Source organism: Saxophila tyrrhenica (assembly GCF_035928015.1).
Source record: "Saxophila tyrrhenica strain CCFEE 5935 chromosome Unknown scaffold_2, whole genome shotgun sequence".
Taxonomy (NCBI): domain Eukaryota; kingdom Fungi; phylum Ascomycota; class Dothideomycetes; order Mycosphaerellales; family Extremaceae; genus Saxophila; species Saxophila tyrrhenica.
This window is the reverse complement of record NW_027041734.1, coordinates 867,994-883,635: the sequence shown is the minus strand read 5'-3', so window position 1 is coordinate 883,635 and position 15,642 is coordinate 867,994. Positions and strand designations below refer to the sequence as shown.

Below are 15,642 nucleotides of genomic sequence, written 5' to 3'. Positions count from 1 at the left end.
AACCATTTTGATCCGAGAGCCGTCTTCAACTGCGAGACAGGGATGCAAACATGGGTCCTCCCAAAGCCTTCGACTTCTCCGGCGAAGTAGCGATCGTGAGTGGTGCCGGATCTCGAATGAAAGGTATCAAACAGTCCGACTGAGACGGCGAACATCCTGCCGATTCTATCCCTAACACTCACAGGTGAAATCGGCAATGGTCGAGCAGCATCAATTCTCCTTGCCAGACAAGGCGCCAAGCTGGCACTCGTTGACAGCAATGTCGAGTGGGCGAAGGACACGAAGGAGATGATCGATGCAGAAGGAGGAATGTCCGAAGTAGTCCAAGCGGATGTAACGAACGAGGAGTCTTGCAAGAACGCAGTCGCGAGGACTGTCGAGCTCTTTGGAGCTGTGCATATCCTCATAAACGTTGGTAAGTGGTATTGCCGGCCTGCTTTTCCACGGGAGAAGACTAATCGACTTGTTTTCAGTTGGTGTTGGAGGTGCGATGGGCGATGCTACGAAGGTAGATCTCGAGGCGTGGGACAGAGACATGAGGATCAACGTCACCTCGATGGTGCTCATGAGTCGGCATGCCATTCCCGAGATGCGGAAGGCTGGGAGGGGAGCCATAGTGAACCTGTCGTCGGTCAGCGGGCGTGAGTTGGAATTACCACATCAGGCATTGAACCATACACTGACATTGACAGTTTTGGGCGGCAATCCCAGCTTGCTCTACCCAACCACCAAGGGTGCGATAATCCAAATGACGAGAGCGATGGCTGCGCATCATGGCAAAGAAAACATCAGAGTCAACTGCGTGGCACCTGGAATGGTCTTCACGCCAATGGTGCGATCGAGGGGTGTTGACGAGACCATGCGCAAGGCTCGAGTCGGCCAGAATCTCATGGGCAAAGAAGGAACCGGATGGGATGTTGGCCACGGTATGCATCGATGCGTCCCTATATCTTTGTGTGGAGACGATTGCTGATTTGTCCCTAGCGATCCTGTTCCTTTCGAGCAAAGAGGCACAATGGATCACAGGACTGATTATGCCGGTGGACGCTGGGGTAGGCTGAAGAGTCCTCCGCGGCAAGGCTTGATGCTGACGATTTGTTAGACAACAGCTGGGAAATCGGACCGCCCTGCGCTGAAAGAGGATGTTCTGGCGGAATCAAGCACCGGTATTCCCAACAGCAAGCTGTAAGCTGGTACTGTGTTCCAGGAGGCCGCGATCGGATACCATGGCGAATGCGACAGCTTAGCAAAACCTAGCCTAGCTCAAAGCAGCGTTGTGACAGCCAAGTGGATCCAGCTACGGTGTATGATTGTACGCGGATGCGAAGGCTTTGAAGATACCAGTGGCCTATCCAGCGTGTAGGAGCCTGGCTGAGGTGTGGCTGCTTAGGGCAAGTCCAAATGAGGGATTGTGAACGCTTGTAAGTCGACGTGTGCCTGTGTATCGCAAGGGAAGCGCTGAAACTCTCCGGAAATTCAGCTCGCTGGCTTTATAGGACTGAAAGTCTCCGGCAGACCTTATAAGCACTGCTATATACGCAGAAATCTTGAGCTGAAGAAAAGACAAAGAAGTAACCACAAACCAGAGACAAATTCCGCTCATCACGTTTTCCAAGCAGCTAGAGGCTCTGCGAATCACCTTGCCCAAGTCAAATCGTCTTCAGCGCACCCACCCATCATGCCAGGCATCGGAGACAGTAAGCTCGCCGCTCAAAGCCAATGAGACGTATCACTGACCTCGAGACAGCGCAGGGCGATGACTGGAATGACATGGCCAAGCTCTATAAGGAATTGTCGTACGGGACAAGTGCCCTACCAACTGCCGCGATGTTAGAGCGAACGAACGCTCTGCTGCCATTCTCGGAAGCCACAGGCATCCTGGATAACGGCAGTGGCCCTGGGCCAGTCATGCAACGTCTTCTTGAAGGCTACAAAGTTCCGAATGACTGTACGCTCACCTGCTCAGACTTCAGCCAAGGCATGATCAACCAAGCTCTCCAGACCAAGGAGGAGAGTATCAAGGCCGATAGAAACTCTCCGTGGACTCGCATGAACGCCATTGTTCAGGATGCGACAAACTTAGATAACATAGCTGATGGCAGTCAAAGCCACGTCACTGCGGGTTTCGTAGGCGGTCTCCTGCGTTGTGACAAAGCATGAAGGTCCGTCGGCTGACTGCTGCAGGTGTATTTCATGACCTCGGACCCAATGAAGGCATTGACCGAGACCCGACGCGTGCTCAAGGATGGAGGCGTCTTCGCCTGTACATCGTGGCACAGCTCGGAATGGATGGACTTGATGTATCTCCTGCCCACAATACGCCCAGACAAGGTCATGCCCCAAATGCGGCCTGAGTGGATAGATGCAACAAAGTTGAAAGGCGAGCTCGAGAAGGCCGGGTTCAAGGATGTGGATGTTCGGGAGGTGAAGACGCAGATGGCCTTTGAGAAAAGGAAGCCACTGATCGAGTTCATGAGTGTGAAAATGCCGCACCTGAAACCCCTTGTCGAGGACATGCCGGAGGAGGAGATTCAGAAGTACCAGGATCTGATGGACGAGGAGATGAAGAAGATGGATCCAAATGAGCCGGGAAAGTTGAAGGGGATTACTCTAGTGGCAGTCGGTAAGAAGTGATGTCGGCTCAGACAATGCTCATGTCAATCGCATCCCAGTCCGGCTGTAAGAACCCTCTCTCCATATGGAAATACATTTGTGGGTTCTCAGCGGTGTCCATATCGTCGTCGCCGTGTTTACACCTCGAGAACTCGCGAACTGAACCCGTCCCATGATACAGACAGGCCTTCTGGAGTATCTCTCTCCCTGCCTTGCCTGGCAAGCCGCCGGCAGTGAAACGGGCCAATTAGGACAGGGTGAGCGATGTAAAGGATCTTCTCACAGATACTGACAACTCGCCGACACCGACGCGAGTAATATAGCCTTCCGGGTGTAAACGTGTTCGGGAGAACGCTGCTAGGTGTGCCCGGTAGGACGTCTTCACTGTCGCTTGCTTGCCTAGCTCACCTGGCCGCTCTACGTATACATTAGTTCGGACGCGCCGCACAGGAGCAAACGTCCTCGTGCGACATCTGCGACCGAGCCCGCCATATCCGCAGCTCAGCTTGCAAGAGTAGCCTCCGTGTCGACGTCGAGGAAACGGGAGAGGCCGGTCTTGCTGGTGGCTTCCAGAGTAGTGAGGACTTAGGAGTACCTGTATGTAGGCGCCGGCAGCAGCGGCAACGCCACACACATCGTTGCCGTCTCACTGCTCTCTCATCCCACCGCGGTCACCAGCGACGACGCATTTGCTTCTGCGAAGCATGGGAAGGAAGACGGGGCGACAGCAATAAGCAGGTGAGGTGGACGTGATGAATTCTTCTGCAGTGAGAATCAATATTGACGAGATGGTGGCACGCAGATGTGCTGTATAGAGTTTCCTCGTGAGGTTGGATGACAGCAAAGGCGCTTGCAGGGATGAGGTCTTAATCAACGGCGGACACTGGATTCAACCCAACCTCAGCGCAAAAGAAACAAGCATTCGCATTTTCAGTCCTCATATCGGGCATCGCGGGCTACCTGGTTTTGGATAGGTAGGCTGCTATCCGATATCTATCAGAAAGACAGGTTACGCCACTCGACATTCTCCGCGCTCCTCTTGAGCGTCACTGGACCCATTCAGCATCGACGACCTTCACAACCATTGGCCGTACTTGAGAACCTCCGCATTATCGGCAACGCACAGAAGCATGAACGTCGAGGACGCAGACGTCGCCTGGGCTGAGCGGGAATCCTCGCCTTCCCGATGGCGGACGTACGACCCCCAGGACCGATTAAGTGGCGAGTACGATCGCGTCCATGCAGAACGGGAAGAACGTTCTCGCAACCGGCCACGCTCGCAAAGATCAACTGAGCCGCGCGAGGAGCCCGTCGAAGAAGTCGAAGAGGTCGAGCTCGAGCCGGTGCGCTCGAAAGGTCGTGGTGATGGGCCGCGACGCAACGAATCTACGACGTCCAGCTCGGTCTCCTCCTTTTCCACAGTGGACCGCTCGGAGATCAGCAATGCAAGGAGCCGACAGACGAGACACAACAGCACGATCTCGAAGGCTTCGACGCGCATGGAGAACGATATCATGCAATACCTTGATCGGCATCCTACTGCAGTGGAGCGCGTAGCCGCACATCGACTCCAACATAGCCAAACGGTCGGAAGTAAACGAGTCTTTACTGGTACAGGCGAGGAGTTGCCAGACTTTGGCAGCAACAAACCCTATCCTCCACCGTTACCAGAACGCGAGGAGTATGTGGTCGAGTTCAGTGGCTTCGATGACCCACGGCATGCGCAGAACTTTGCGTTCAAGAAGAAGATGATCATCAGTACCATTCTCGTGTTCGACTCACTGGCCGCCACATTCGCCAGCTCCATCTTCTCCGCCGCCAGCGGTGCTGTCGGAGAGGAGTTTCAGGTCGGACGCGAGGTCGTCACTCTGGGGACGTCGCTGTTCGTACTGGGCTACGCTGTTGGACCAATGGTCTTTGCACCACTCTCTGAGCTCTATGGGAGACGGCTGCCGATCATCATCGGTGCTTTCGGGTTCTCGATCTTCAACACCGCTGTCGCGGTAGCAAAGGACTATCAAACCCTTGTCATCTCGCGCTTCTTCTCGGGACTCTTTGGATCATGCCCCCTCGCGCTGACAGGAGCTGTGTTCTCTGACCTCTTCGACAATAAAGTCAGGGGATTAGCGATAGCTATCTTCGCGGCCACGCTCATGAATGGACCATTCTGCGGACCCATGGTCGGAGGCTTCCTCACGAAGTCGTATCTGGGCTGGCGCTGGGTAGCCTGGATTCCAGCTTTCATGGGCTATGCGTCACTTGTCCTAGCAGTGTTGTTCCAGGAGGAGACGTACGTCAAACTGATGGTGGGAGAGTTTTCCAAGAACGCCTCTAGGGTCTCAGGACCACGGGGTGCTCCGAGACCCCACCACTTTTGTCCACTTATCGAGACATCTGCTGACCCTTCTTCTCATCGTTCTAGATATGGCCCTGTGATCCTCGTCACCAAAGCTTCGGAGCTGAGGCGTCTGACTCGCAACTGGGGCATCCACGCCAAGCAAGAGGAAGTTGAGGTTGACCTCAAGGAGCTCGTTATTAAGAACGTCTCCCGTCCTCTTCGGATCCTGTTCACCGAGCCGATCGTCCTGATCATCACGATCTACATGTCCTTCATTTACGGTCTGCTCTATCTCAATCTGACGGTCAGTCTCCCGGAAACAGAACCCCCTTCCTCAGTCATACTATAGGGTTAGAGGCAGATCCCATGGCCGATAAAACGAAGCATTCGCGGTCGTGTGGCTCTATGTGCTTGTCGACCGGCCATCAGATCTGTTTCTAACCCTCACCGTCCCAATCAGGCACAGAAGGCTCTTATGGGGCCTTGTACTTCGTTGTCTGAGACATTTGCTGACGGGTTCTCTTTGCGTGTGCACAGGCGTATAGTATAGTGTATGGGCAGGTCTACGGCTGGAGTCTCGGTGTGAGCGGTCTCCCTTATATGGTAAGTTCATCAGGATCGTCGAACGTGGGCATTGCTGACATTCTGGCTCCCTTTTTGACAGGCTCTGATCGTAGGAGTAAGTAAATGGGGACGGAACCTGCCGCTGCTCTTTCTTAGACCTGAATCTCTCCGAGAGCTTGCCGGCCCAAATGACCTTCAAGGGTTGTTTCACCTACTAAAGCCTTAGGATTGGTCTAGGAGATGGTAGCCGGCAGCGTACCCTCTTCCCTCAATATAGCAAGGATATCACGCTGACATCTGTCCCCAAGGTCATGATCGGGCTCGGATGCATCGTGTTCATGAACAAGTCCTACGTCAAGAAGCTGGAGGCGAACAACAACATTCCCGTCCCCGAATGGCGGTTGCCTCTGCCGATGGCTGGAGGCATCGTCTTCTCACTCGGTCTGTTCTGGTTTGGCTGGGGAGGGTACATGGCGAGTACGCCATGGATTGTGCCGACGTTGGCTGGGATCTTTATTGGCTTTGGAATCTTCTCGGTGTTCTTGCAATGCTTGAACTACATCATCGACTCGTGCGTATGCCTTCGGAGTATCTGGAAAGCTGAGATGCTGACCGCGATGGCCCGGACAGGTATCTCATGTTCTCCGCCTCAGCAATCGCCGCCAACACAATCATGAGGAGTATTTTCGGCGCCATCTTCCCACTCTTTGCTGTGAGTCAATCGTTGCCCTTCCATATCATCACTACAGCCCCAGCTGACTGCCTGCAACACAGACCTACATGTTCGAAGGCATTGGCATCGAATGGGGTATGACGCTCCTCGGCTGCGTAGCAGGTAAGTGCTGATGAGGACGGCCCAAGTCCTAGTCGCCTCCCTTTCCGGGGACCCAAAGTTGACTGACCTTCGATCAGCAATTTTCATCCCAATGCCGTTCCTGCTGTACAAGTACGGAAGATCGATCAGGGCACGCAGTAAGTTTGCGCCTGCGCCCGATCTGCAGCAGGATCGCCGTAGAGACGAGGAGAGTCGGATGCAGCGGTCAGAAGAGGAGAAGGGCGCGGCGAGTGGTGGCGAAGGCAGCAGTAGCAGTGGGAACGGAGCTAGCAATGAGAATGAAGAGGGGGAGAAGAAGATGGTTTGATTCCTTCTCCACCCACAGGGTTGCAGCGAGGGAGGCCCTGGATGAGATACGAATGCTTCCACGTTGACACGTTTGCTGGGTAGATATCTTCGACCGCTGCAAGACCACATGATTGCTGGCGCAAATTCAGTGCTTTGAAATTTCTCGCACCCATTCCCTCGCACGACGATTGAGAATCGTCAAGAAAAGCATCCACTCCGCCAACAGGAAGGCGATGAAGCTTAGCTCTTCGTCGTGCTCGGCCCACAGGAAGCCTTGCCAGACGAGCCAGTTGATCACGGGAGATGTGGTTGAGTTGAGCGACATGAAGGTAGCCTTGCTGCTGTCATTGTCGTCAAGTGTTCATTGTCGATGCTGACTCTAGTGGGATCGCGACATTCGGTGCTCCTAAGGGTCGCGCTGACGATGATCGGTTGGTTGTATTCGGGGAGAAGAGGAAACACGATAAGGCTATCTGTGAAGACGACAAAGGAGAGTTGGAACAGTACCATTCGCTTCGAGCTATCCGCTCACGCTCTTTGTTCGTTCAACGATGCTAACGACTTTCACAAGCAACATCATGTGACCTGAAAAGCCGTTGTTGAATGGTGTTGCTGTTTGATATGCTTCGCGAATCAGTTCTATCGCAGTCCACCATGTTCGACATTCAGCATTGTGACCATAAGCCCACCCTCCATGTGATGTCCGCGGGAACGTAAATTGTAGATGTGATGTGGAAAAGATAGAATTGTCAGAGGTGTTGTTGGCATGCCTTCCAACCCCTGCACCGAGACCCTTGCTTGCTTGCTCGCTTGTCTCTGCGGGCATCCAAGCATCCATAAATCATTCAATGCCGTGCACATTAAGCCTGCGCCTGACCTGATATGCATACAAATTGCCACTCCCCAATGGGAATTCCCTAAGATCAAGTTGTCCTCGTGGTGATGGCGGTATCTGCATACGAGAAGCTGGACCGGCCTAACGATGACACCTCCGGGTCAGAAGGTGAACATTATGTCTCAAGAACGTCGGAGGATGTGCGGCAACACGATCGGGAGACGCTTAACGCTGAGGAGGAGGCGGAGCGGCTATTAGTCGGCGATGGCTCAGGAAAGTCGCAATGGGGGAGGAAGAAGGAACAGAGAAAGGACAGGCGACGGCAGAAGGGCAGAGGCGGCGAAGAAGCAGAGAAGAGGGAGCTGATGTATGAGATGGAGGAGGGCGGCCCGAGGAATAGCAGTACAGAAAGTATAGGCAGCTCGAGCGAGGGTGACATGCAGCGGTTGGGCGAGGTGCAGTCACGGAGGAAGGTATGATATGGCCTGAAGTACAGCATAGAGATGGCAGTATGGCTGATCACGTTACAGACCAGTCGCACCAAACGCTGGACTGCAATCTCTCTGATCCACGTTGTCATTATTGCTGCCTTTCTCGCACTACTCTATGGAGCCTATCGGGCGACTCAGACCTCGACCAACAGTCACCCATCCACTTCAATCGCCCAGACACTGTTTAATGGAACCCACACCTTCGCGCCCACGACCATTTTCCTATCCCTCGACGGCTTCCGCGCCGACTTCCTCAATCGTGGTCTCACCCCAACCTTGAACGCCTTCATGCGCACCGGTGTCTCTCCGGAATACATGAATCCATCCTTTCCTTCTCTCACCTTTCCGAACCATTTCACGCTTGTTACCGGCCTTCATCCGGAGTCTCATGGAATCGTAGGCAACACTTTCTGGGATCCAACCACCGAGAAGGAATTCTATTACACGGATCCTGCCAGGAGCATGACCCCGGAATGGTGGAATGCTGAGCCCATCTGGGTCACTGCCGAGCAGCAGAACGTGCGGTCTGCAATCCACATGTGGCCCGGTAGCGAAGCGCATATTGCGGGAGTAGAGCCCGAGTATGTCGATGAGTTTGACGCGGACGAAAAGTTGGGACGGAAAGTGGACAGGATCTTGCATTGGCTCGACATGCCGGGTGACCAAGATGTCGAGCACAGTGGAAGTGGGAAGGCTAAACAGAAGCGGCCACAGCTCATCGCAGCTTACACGCCCAATGTAGACGCGGACGGCCACAAGTATGGACCGAACAGCACTTACATCCGCTCCACGATCGCTGAAGTCGACGGCATGCTTGGTGCCCTCTTCAAAGGCATCGATGAACGGAACCTGACGAACATCGTCAACATCATCGTCGTCTCCGATCACGGCATGGCTACGACCTCGACCAACCGGCTCGTCCAGCTTGAAGATCTCGTTGACACGAGCCTGATCGAGCACACCGACGGCTGGCCGCTCTACGGTCTACGGCCCTACAAGCGCGACGATGCCCAACTCATCGAGCTTTACAACCAGCTCTTCGCCAAGTCCAAGCTACCCAAATATCGAGATGCCTTTGATGTCTACCTCCGTGACAAGAACATGCCCGAACGCTATCATTTCCACACAAACCCACGCATCGCTCCACTTTGGATCATTCCCAAGGCTGGCTGGGCTATTGTCACCAAGGACGAATTCGACATTGCTGCTGCGAAGAAGCATGACGATGTCTATCACCCTCGAGGACTGCATGGCTACGACCACGAACACCCACTCATGCGAGCGATCTTTGTGGCTCGAGGTCCGGCATTCCCTCATCCAGAAGGCAGCAAAGTGCGCGCTTTCCAGAATACAGAAGTGTACAACATTGTTTGTGATTCTCTTGGTATTGAGCCGCAGCCCAACAACGGCACGCTGAGGCTGCCATTTACGACGGAAGGGAAGCATGACTTCATTTCCGTGCCGGAAGAAGTCGACGACCTTCCGGCTGACGAGACTGACGACGACGAAGATACGAGCGACGGTGCACCGCCACCAGAAGTCCCAAACCTGAACAACCCAACACCACCCCATCTAGGTTCGCCTTCGCCTCCTGAAGCGACTAAGCTCGGCCCAATCGAGGCCTTTCAGCCAATACCGCCTGATGTGCCAGCGAGGCCAACAACACCCGAGCGACCAGAGAAGCCTGAGCGGCCTGTTGTTCATGATGGCGGTGATCCAGATGCAGAAGACGCAAAGGGCTGGTGGGAGTGGGTGAAGCAAGAACTCGAGAAGCTGAAGGGGTTGGCGAAGGATAAGTTTGGGCATAAGGATGATGGGAAGGAGAAGAGCGATGGCAAGAAGAAGAACATGGAAGAGAAGGAAGGGAAAAGTGGTAACGGGTGAAGGTCCGCTCACGATCTGTGGAACACATCGTCTACAACAGCAGTACTGCCATGCTGTGACAAAGCTCCCAAGCGCTACTCACTCTTGGACTGCAGCACCCCGTCCTGCTTGCAGAAGAGCGGACGTTGCGTTCGGAACGTCGACGACTCGGCCTTCCATCAGAGCGCCAGGCCTACTGTAGATGGTGGTGGATACGTTATTCCAGGGAGCCGCTGAAGATAAAGAGGCGGCGAGCCTGGACCTGGCAGAGAGCGATACATTGGCAAACTGCTGACAGTGAAAACGGCCAGCCGGACATGTCTAGCATTTTCTCGCAAATTCAAATGTACCCGAGAAGGCCACATGACTCCAGTCGGTAAGCTGTCACTGTCTGCGAGAAGATCCATACACTGCTCACTCCGCCTTGGCTGACCGATTTTACTGTCGGCAGCTTGGTTGGGTACAGAGAACAATGGTGCAGCCTAGGCTGAAGTACCTGTGTTCAAGCAGAAGGCTTGCAATGAGTGCATTATGTCGTTACACGTAGCTACATCTGCACATCAACAATAAACATGCACATGAGAGTGACTCTCTCTCAAAGCCCAATGCGAGCACCTCACTTCTTGGCAGCATGCCACTCATCCACCCAAGCCTTCACGAAGTGGACCTCCTGCTTTTGTGCGTTCTTCACCGCTGGCGGAGGTAGCCTGGGTGTGGTCTCGTTCGGGAACCGCCCATTCTCGTCGTAATGATGTAGTGCTTTAGGAATAAGGATGAAAGGCTCGGTCGTCGTGCTGACCCGGTGGGGTGCGCCGTATTCTGCGAAACTTATTAGTATATGTCTTGTGGAGAGGTACGGAACGAAGAAAGGAGGGAGTCATACGATAAGCATGCGGCGTAGCCGGCCTCCAAGGATCCCACTGCCCATCGATAAACGCCAACCTGCTGTGCGAAATCTCATAGCCACCGTACTGATTCGCCTCCTCGACATCCGCTGGGTGATGGATATCAAAAGCGAATCTGCACACCGCGCTAGTGTACTCGATGTCAATCGTTCTCGAGATAACGGGCATCTGGTTTCTTGGTACACCGGAACCGGTCTGAAGATATCCCCACTCAGAGCAATACTGATAAGACCAGGACCTCCAGACGGACTGCGCCTGCCCAGTCTCTTGGTAGTGAGATTTGATGAGGGTGCTGAAACATTCGTCCTGCGTTTGGTCCTCGCCGCAGTACTTGACGGAGTTCTCGTAGACCCAGCCGATGTAGTTGAGGAGCTGGTTGACGACGGTGGTGTTGCTCTCGTAGCCGGTTGCTTCGAGCAAGGAAGCTGCGTCGGAACGCTTAGACTCTGTGTGTGGGTATAGGACGTCTGAGGAGGTGATGTTGTTGCAGTAATCGTAGAAGCCTGTGTCGCTGACTTCGGGATCCCAGTTGAGACTCTGCCACAAGCCGACACCGCTTGCCAGTTGGTTCCCGAAGTCACCATTATGAGTAAGATTGGGCAAATTGAACGTAGCTTTGAGCTTGTGGGTCAGCGTTGTGTCGTCGGCTTTCTTGATGAGGATGGTGTCGACCATGTCGGTGAATATCTTTTGCGTAGCCATAGCAAACGCAGGTCCGTATTCAGCAACTGGTGCGTAGTACTGCCAATAGTCATAGATAGCTTTCGTCACCGCAGACGATCCGATCGAACCCCAGAAGACATCCGGATACTTGACTCGCAGGAAAGCAGAAATAGATCCTGGGTATGACCCGCCATAGCTGATCCAGGGGGTGCACCCTGAGGTTAGATTCTCCTTCTCGTGCCCCGGAAAAACAACATTGGTGGCAAAGTACTTCACATCCTCAAGGGCTTGCTCGGTTGTCAAGAAGCGTAGGTCCGTGGTGTTGAGGTACCGCGTGGGAAAGCTGTAGCCGTAGTAGCGGTGCTCGAATATCACAGACATGCCGCCAGTAGCCTCAGCGAGGTCGGCAAGGATGCCCTTTTGCATGTAGGGAAGACGGTTAAGACCATTGGTTTCGCCGCTCTGCAAGATGATGACAGGTCCGCCAGGCTTGTAATGCGAATCGTCAAACCAGTACCGGTTCTTGTATGTGTGTTTGGTGTGAGGAGCATATTTGGCCTTGTTCGGGAAGTGGTCCACAGGCATGTCGAAGTATCTCTTGGGGTACAGCGATTCTGGGTCGACGTCTCGGCGGGCGAGGTTTGCCTCAGCCTATATGGCGTTAGCATATGGCACCATCATGGCTTCTCGAGACACCAATATCCTACCTTGGCTACCTCTTCCTTGAAGTCATGAATAGTCCTGCCGCCACTTCCAATCCGCAGACCCATGTTGATTGCATTGGCGCCACCCATAGCGCACAACGCCAGTGCGAGCTTCTTCAATAGCGAGCCCATTGCTGCTCATCCGGCTCTTCGTGATGGAGTTTGAGATGAAAGTAGAAGAGAGATGTATAGTCGTGCCTACCTCAAGGCGCAGCGGGTGGCCGGTGTCTTTAAGAGGCAACAACCCCAGTGCTACATCATAGCATGAATTGTTCTACGCTCGTTGTGGAAGGTCGTCGGATGGCCCGCTACAACGACGCTATCTGCGGCCTGCGCTCTATCGAGACGCACAGTGGGCCGCTGCAGGTGATGTAACATCGACTGGACCCCGCAGAGTCCGTCGTACAATTATCCTGGCTTATTCGCAGAAAGTAAGGACATGAGGCTTTGAACTCGAAACACCACAAGACTGCCATGTAATCACTCGCCTCTCGCCCAATCCGCGACATGGTGACATGCAATGCGATGTGATCATGACAAGTTGATGTGAGACGGCGAGAAGAAGCATCCCACATCCCTGCCTCCTCGTCGACCCCGGAAAGCTTGGTCGATCTTCACGCGCTCGGCACGTTATCTGAGCCCGATGTTAGCCTCGAGTTCTATACAGCATTCTCCAAGAACGGGACGGACGGGATCTGAGCTTATCATGACCCCCACGATGCGATAACGGCAGCGAGAAGAACAACATGTCGCTGCGGGCCAATGCCGACACCGCCTCCATCCTCAGCTACCAGTCGCGCGCCCCTACAGTAGCCACCTCGCGCAATGCCCAGCTCTTTACTCTCGACACCTTCAGCAGCAAGGACTTTATAGTAAAGGACTTCATCGAGACACTCTCCGAGAATGCGCAGCCTACGCGCCGCTCCACGGGGCAGTCGACGAACCAGCAGACGGCATTCGACCCGAAACCGCTCATTCGTACATTCGAACATGCTCTGTCGAGGCTCAAGACGCTCAGCGAGGACCTGGAGCTACGAGAAAATGAGCTGAGCGGGAGCGTAAGACGGGCTGAGGGCCAGCATAATTCCAACATCAAGTCGCGCGAGCGGGAGCTTGAGCGGGCGATAGACAACTTCCACCGCTTGGAAAGGACACTGGACGGGGAGGGAGATGCTGGTGGTAATGTTGCTATGCGGATAGGCGAGAGGCTAGAAGAGCTGGATAAGCAGAGGCAACGGGCGCAGGACGCCAAGTTTGTACTGCAATGCTGGTTGGAAGTAAGCGAGAGGGGTGATTTGGCAATGCTGGAGGATGTGAGGAGGACGGGCGGCGGAGATGGAAAGGTGCGCTGTGCGCATATTGCTCGCCAACTGCTACGGATATCGCATCGACTGGATCCATCTGGAAACAGGAACAGCGGCAATCCTCAGACGAACGGTGTACACTTTTCCAATGGCGTGAACGGCGACCATGATGAAGGCTACCAAAATGGCTACTCAAGGAGCAGACGTGGTGGCCAGCAGCCTCGCGAGCTGATTGAGAAGTTTTTGGAGAAGTTGGAGAAGGATCTATTGAAATCCTTCGATGACTTTTATCGAAGGCAGAACTATGATGGCATGCGAGAGTGTGCCCTAGCGCTGCGCGACTTCAGCGATGGCAACAGCGTCATCAGTCTCTTTGTCAACCAGCATCAGTTCTTCATCGACCGGGCCCAACTTGTAACGGAAGACTTGGCCACAGACACCGACATCTGGGATCGGCTTGCGGATCCAGATACAGAGCCTCCGGGAGTGGAACCAACCCTTCAGAGTCTGATAGATGAAGTCAAGATTGTGACTCAGGAGGAAAGCTATATCCTCAAGCGAGCATTTCCGTACTATGAGGAAGTGCTGACTCGCTTCGTTCAGCGAGTCTTTCAGCAGAGTGTGCAGCAACGACTCGAGATGGTGCTGAATAAGGCGGACAGCATCTCAAGTTTAGCATTTCTGAGAGAACTTCAAGCATGCAGATCGTGCATCGCAGGACTAGTGGAGGACCTTAAAGCCCATGGCTTGACTGAACATCCAGAGCCGGCATCTTCAGTCATTGCGGCTGTGCTCGACCAGCAGCTGGACGAACTCTTCGTGCCTTACTTTACGGGCTCATCTTACATTGAGCGGGAGAAGCGCAACCTTGGGGAGCTGTTCGAGGGTTTGCTTTTCAAATTCACCATGTACCACTCGCGCAGGCGGAAGATGAATGCTTCGAGCAACGCGTATCTTGCACGTGGGAAAGAGTTGATGAGCAACGTAAGGGAGAATTACATTGACAGACTCAATAACATGGATCTACCGACTGGTCAGAAAGCGATCATGCTTCGACTAGCTGGCATGCACGACAAAGAGCAGTCGACTACCCAGAAGGAGATCGACATCACTGAGGAGGATGGCCAGCTCAGCCTACCGTACACGAAGCGAATGCTGAAATGGCTCGCAGAAGGCGTGGGACGAGGTCTGGAGCTTGCGGGCGGCAGCAACGAGACTCCGAAAGAAGTGCAGGAACTACTTCATCTCCTCATTGCCAATATGGGCGAGATCTACCTCGAAACGGCACTTGACGCAATGTCCGACGCAGCCACGACCGCCGAACAAAACACTCGATCAGAACCTGACCTCAACTACATCGCCGATCTACGACCAGCCATCAGCGTGCTTCACCTTATGCTCACCACCATCCAGCTACTCCTCCTCCCACTGGCAGCAAGCAACCTCACCATCCGCCGCGACCTCGAAAAGCAAACCTCCACCTTCATCACCCGCATGGAAACCAAAATCGACAGCATCCTCCAACGCACCATCGACGCCGCCCTATCCTGGACCGCACGTCTCCTCTCCCAACAGAAAAAGACCGATTTCCGCCCCAAAGACGACACAAACCTGCAGCTCGACCGGCTCCAAACGCCCACTTGTCAAAGCATCTACACCTTCCTCTCTCGCCTCCACACCCGCGCCCGCACCGCCCTGTCCGCCGGCCGCGTGCTCGAATCGTTCAGCCTCGAACTCGCCGTCGGCGTGCGCACATTACTCCTCAACCACTTCAAATCCTACCAAGTCTCCCCCACTGGCGGTCTGATCGTGAGCAAGGACATCACGCGCTACATCGAGCTCTTCAAGGCCTGGGATCTGGATGCGAGTTTTGAGCCCAGTCTAGAGGTGTTGACGGAGATTGCGAGTATTTTCGTCATTGGGCCGGAGGCGCTGCGGGATCGATTGAGGAGTGTTGGGGTGGTGGGACAGGGCACCGCGGCGGGTCTGGCCGGGGTGGAGAAGGGGGATTTGAGGCCGTATGTGTTGAGGAGGGAGGATGCGGGGACGGTTGGGGTGCAGGCTGTGCTGAGTGGGTTGTGAATGAGACGACGACTGAAGGAAGTCTTTCGAAACGTTTTACCTTATCCAGCGCAAGAATTGCGAAATGGAGCATCGTGCCTCACGCTGTTTCGGAGAACCTTCCATACTGTTTCTCTTCTCATAGACTGCATCCATGACTTTCAATCGCATTGTGCAG

The 15,642-nt window shown here is 54.2% G+C and overlaps 6 protein-coding genes across 6 annotated transcripts; 5 read left to right on the top strand and 1 right to left on the bottom strand.

Annotated features, from left to right (window-relative positions):
* Positions 1-50: 50 nt before the first annotated feature.
* Positions 51-1,189, top strand: LTR77_001423 (uncharacterized protein; the record flags this gene model as incomplete). Its single annotated transcript, XM_064798685.1, has 6 exons — positions 51-123; positions 185-415; positions 474-641; positions 693-926; positions 985-1,052; positions 1,103-1,189. The coding sequence occupies 6 exons, from the start codon at positions 51-53 to the stop codon at positions 1,187-1,189; spliced, it is 861 nt and encodes a 286-aa protein (XP_064663012.1).
* A 489-nt stretch (positions 1,190-1,678) lies between these two features.
* On the top strand, positions 1,679-2,634 carry LTR77_001422 (uncharacterized protein; the record flags this gene model as incomplete). Its single annotated transcript, XM_064798684.1, has 3 exons — positions 1,679-1,697; positions 1,748-2,127; positions 2,185-2,634. 3 exons carry the CDS (start codon positions 1,679-1,681, stop codon positions 2,632-2,634), a joined length of 849 nt encoding a protein of 282 aa, XP_064663011.1.
* Positions 2,635-3,743: 1,109 nt separating this feature from the next.
* LTR77_001421 (uncharacterized protein) lies at positions 3,744-6,657 on the top strand (the record flags this gene model as incomplete). The annotated part of the gene is made up of 8 exons (XM_064798683.1): positions 3,744-4,903; positions 5,036-5,255; positions 5,489-5,554; positions 5,616-5,630; positions 5,824-6,086; positions 6,146-6,227; positions 6,290-6,350; positions 6,428-6,657. 8 exons carry the CDS (start codon positions 3,744-3,746, stop codon positions 6,655-6,657), a joined length of 2,097 nt encoding a protein of 698 aa, XP_064663010.1.
* A 923-nt stretch (positions 6,658-7,580) lies between these two features.
* LTR77_001420 (uncharacterized protein) lies at positions 7,581-9,848 on the top strand (the record flags this gene model as incomplete). Its single annotated transcript, XM_064798682.1, has 2 exons — positions 7,581-7,946; positions 8,004-9,848. The coding sequence occupies 2 exons, from the start codon at positions 7,581-7,583 to the stop codon at positions 9,846-9,848; spliced, it is 2,211 nt and encodes a 736-aa protein (XP_064663009.1).
* A 595-nt stretch (positions 9,849-10,443) lies between these two features.
* On the bottom strand, positions 10,444-12,231 carry LTR77_001419 (uncharacterized protein; the record flags this gene model as incomplete). The annotated part of the gene is made up of 3 exons (XM_064798681.1): positions 10,444-10,646; positions 10,711-12,046; positions 12,103-12,231. 3 exons carry the CDS (start codon positions 12,229-12,231, stop codon positions 10,444-10,446), a joined length of 1,668 nt encoding a protein of 555 aa, XP_064663008.1.
* A 614-nt stretch (positions 12,232-12,845) lies between these two features.
* SEC10 (Exocyst complex component 5) lies at positions 12,846-15,485 on the top strand (the record flags this gene model as incomplete). Its single annotated transcript, XM_064798680.1, has 1 exon — positions 12,846-15,485. One exon carries the CDS (start codon positions 12,846-12,848, stop codon positions 15,483-15,485), a length of 2,640 nt encoding a protein of 879 aa, XP_064663007.1.
* Positions 15,486-15,642: the final 157 nt, after the last annotated feature.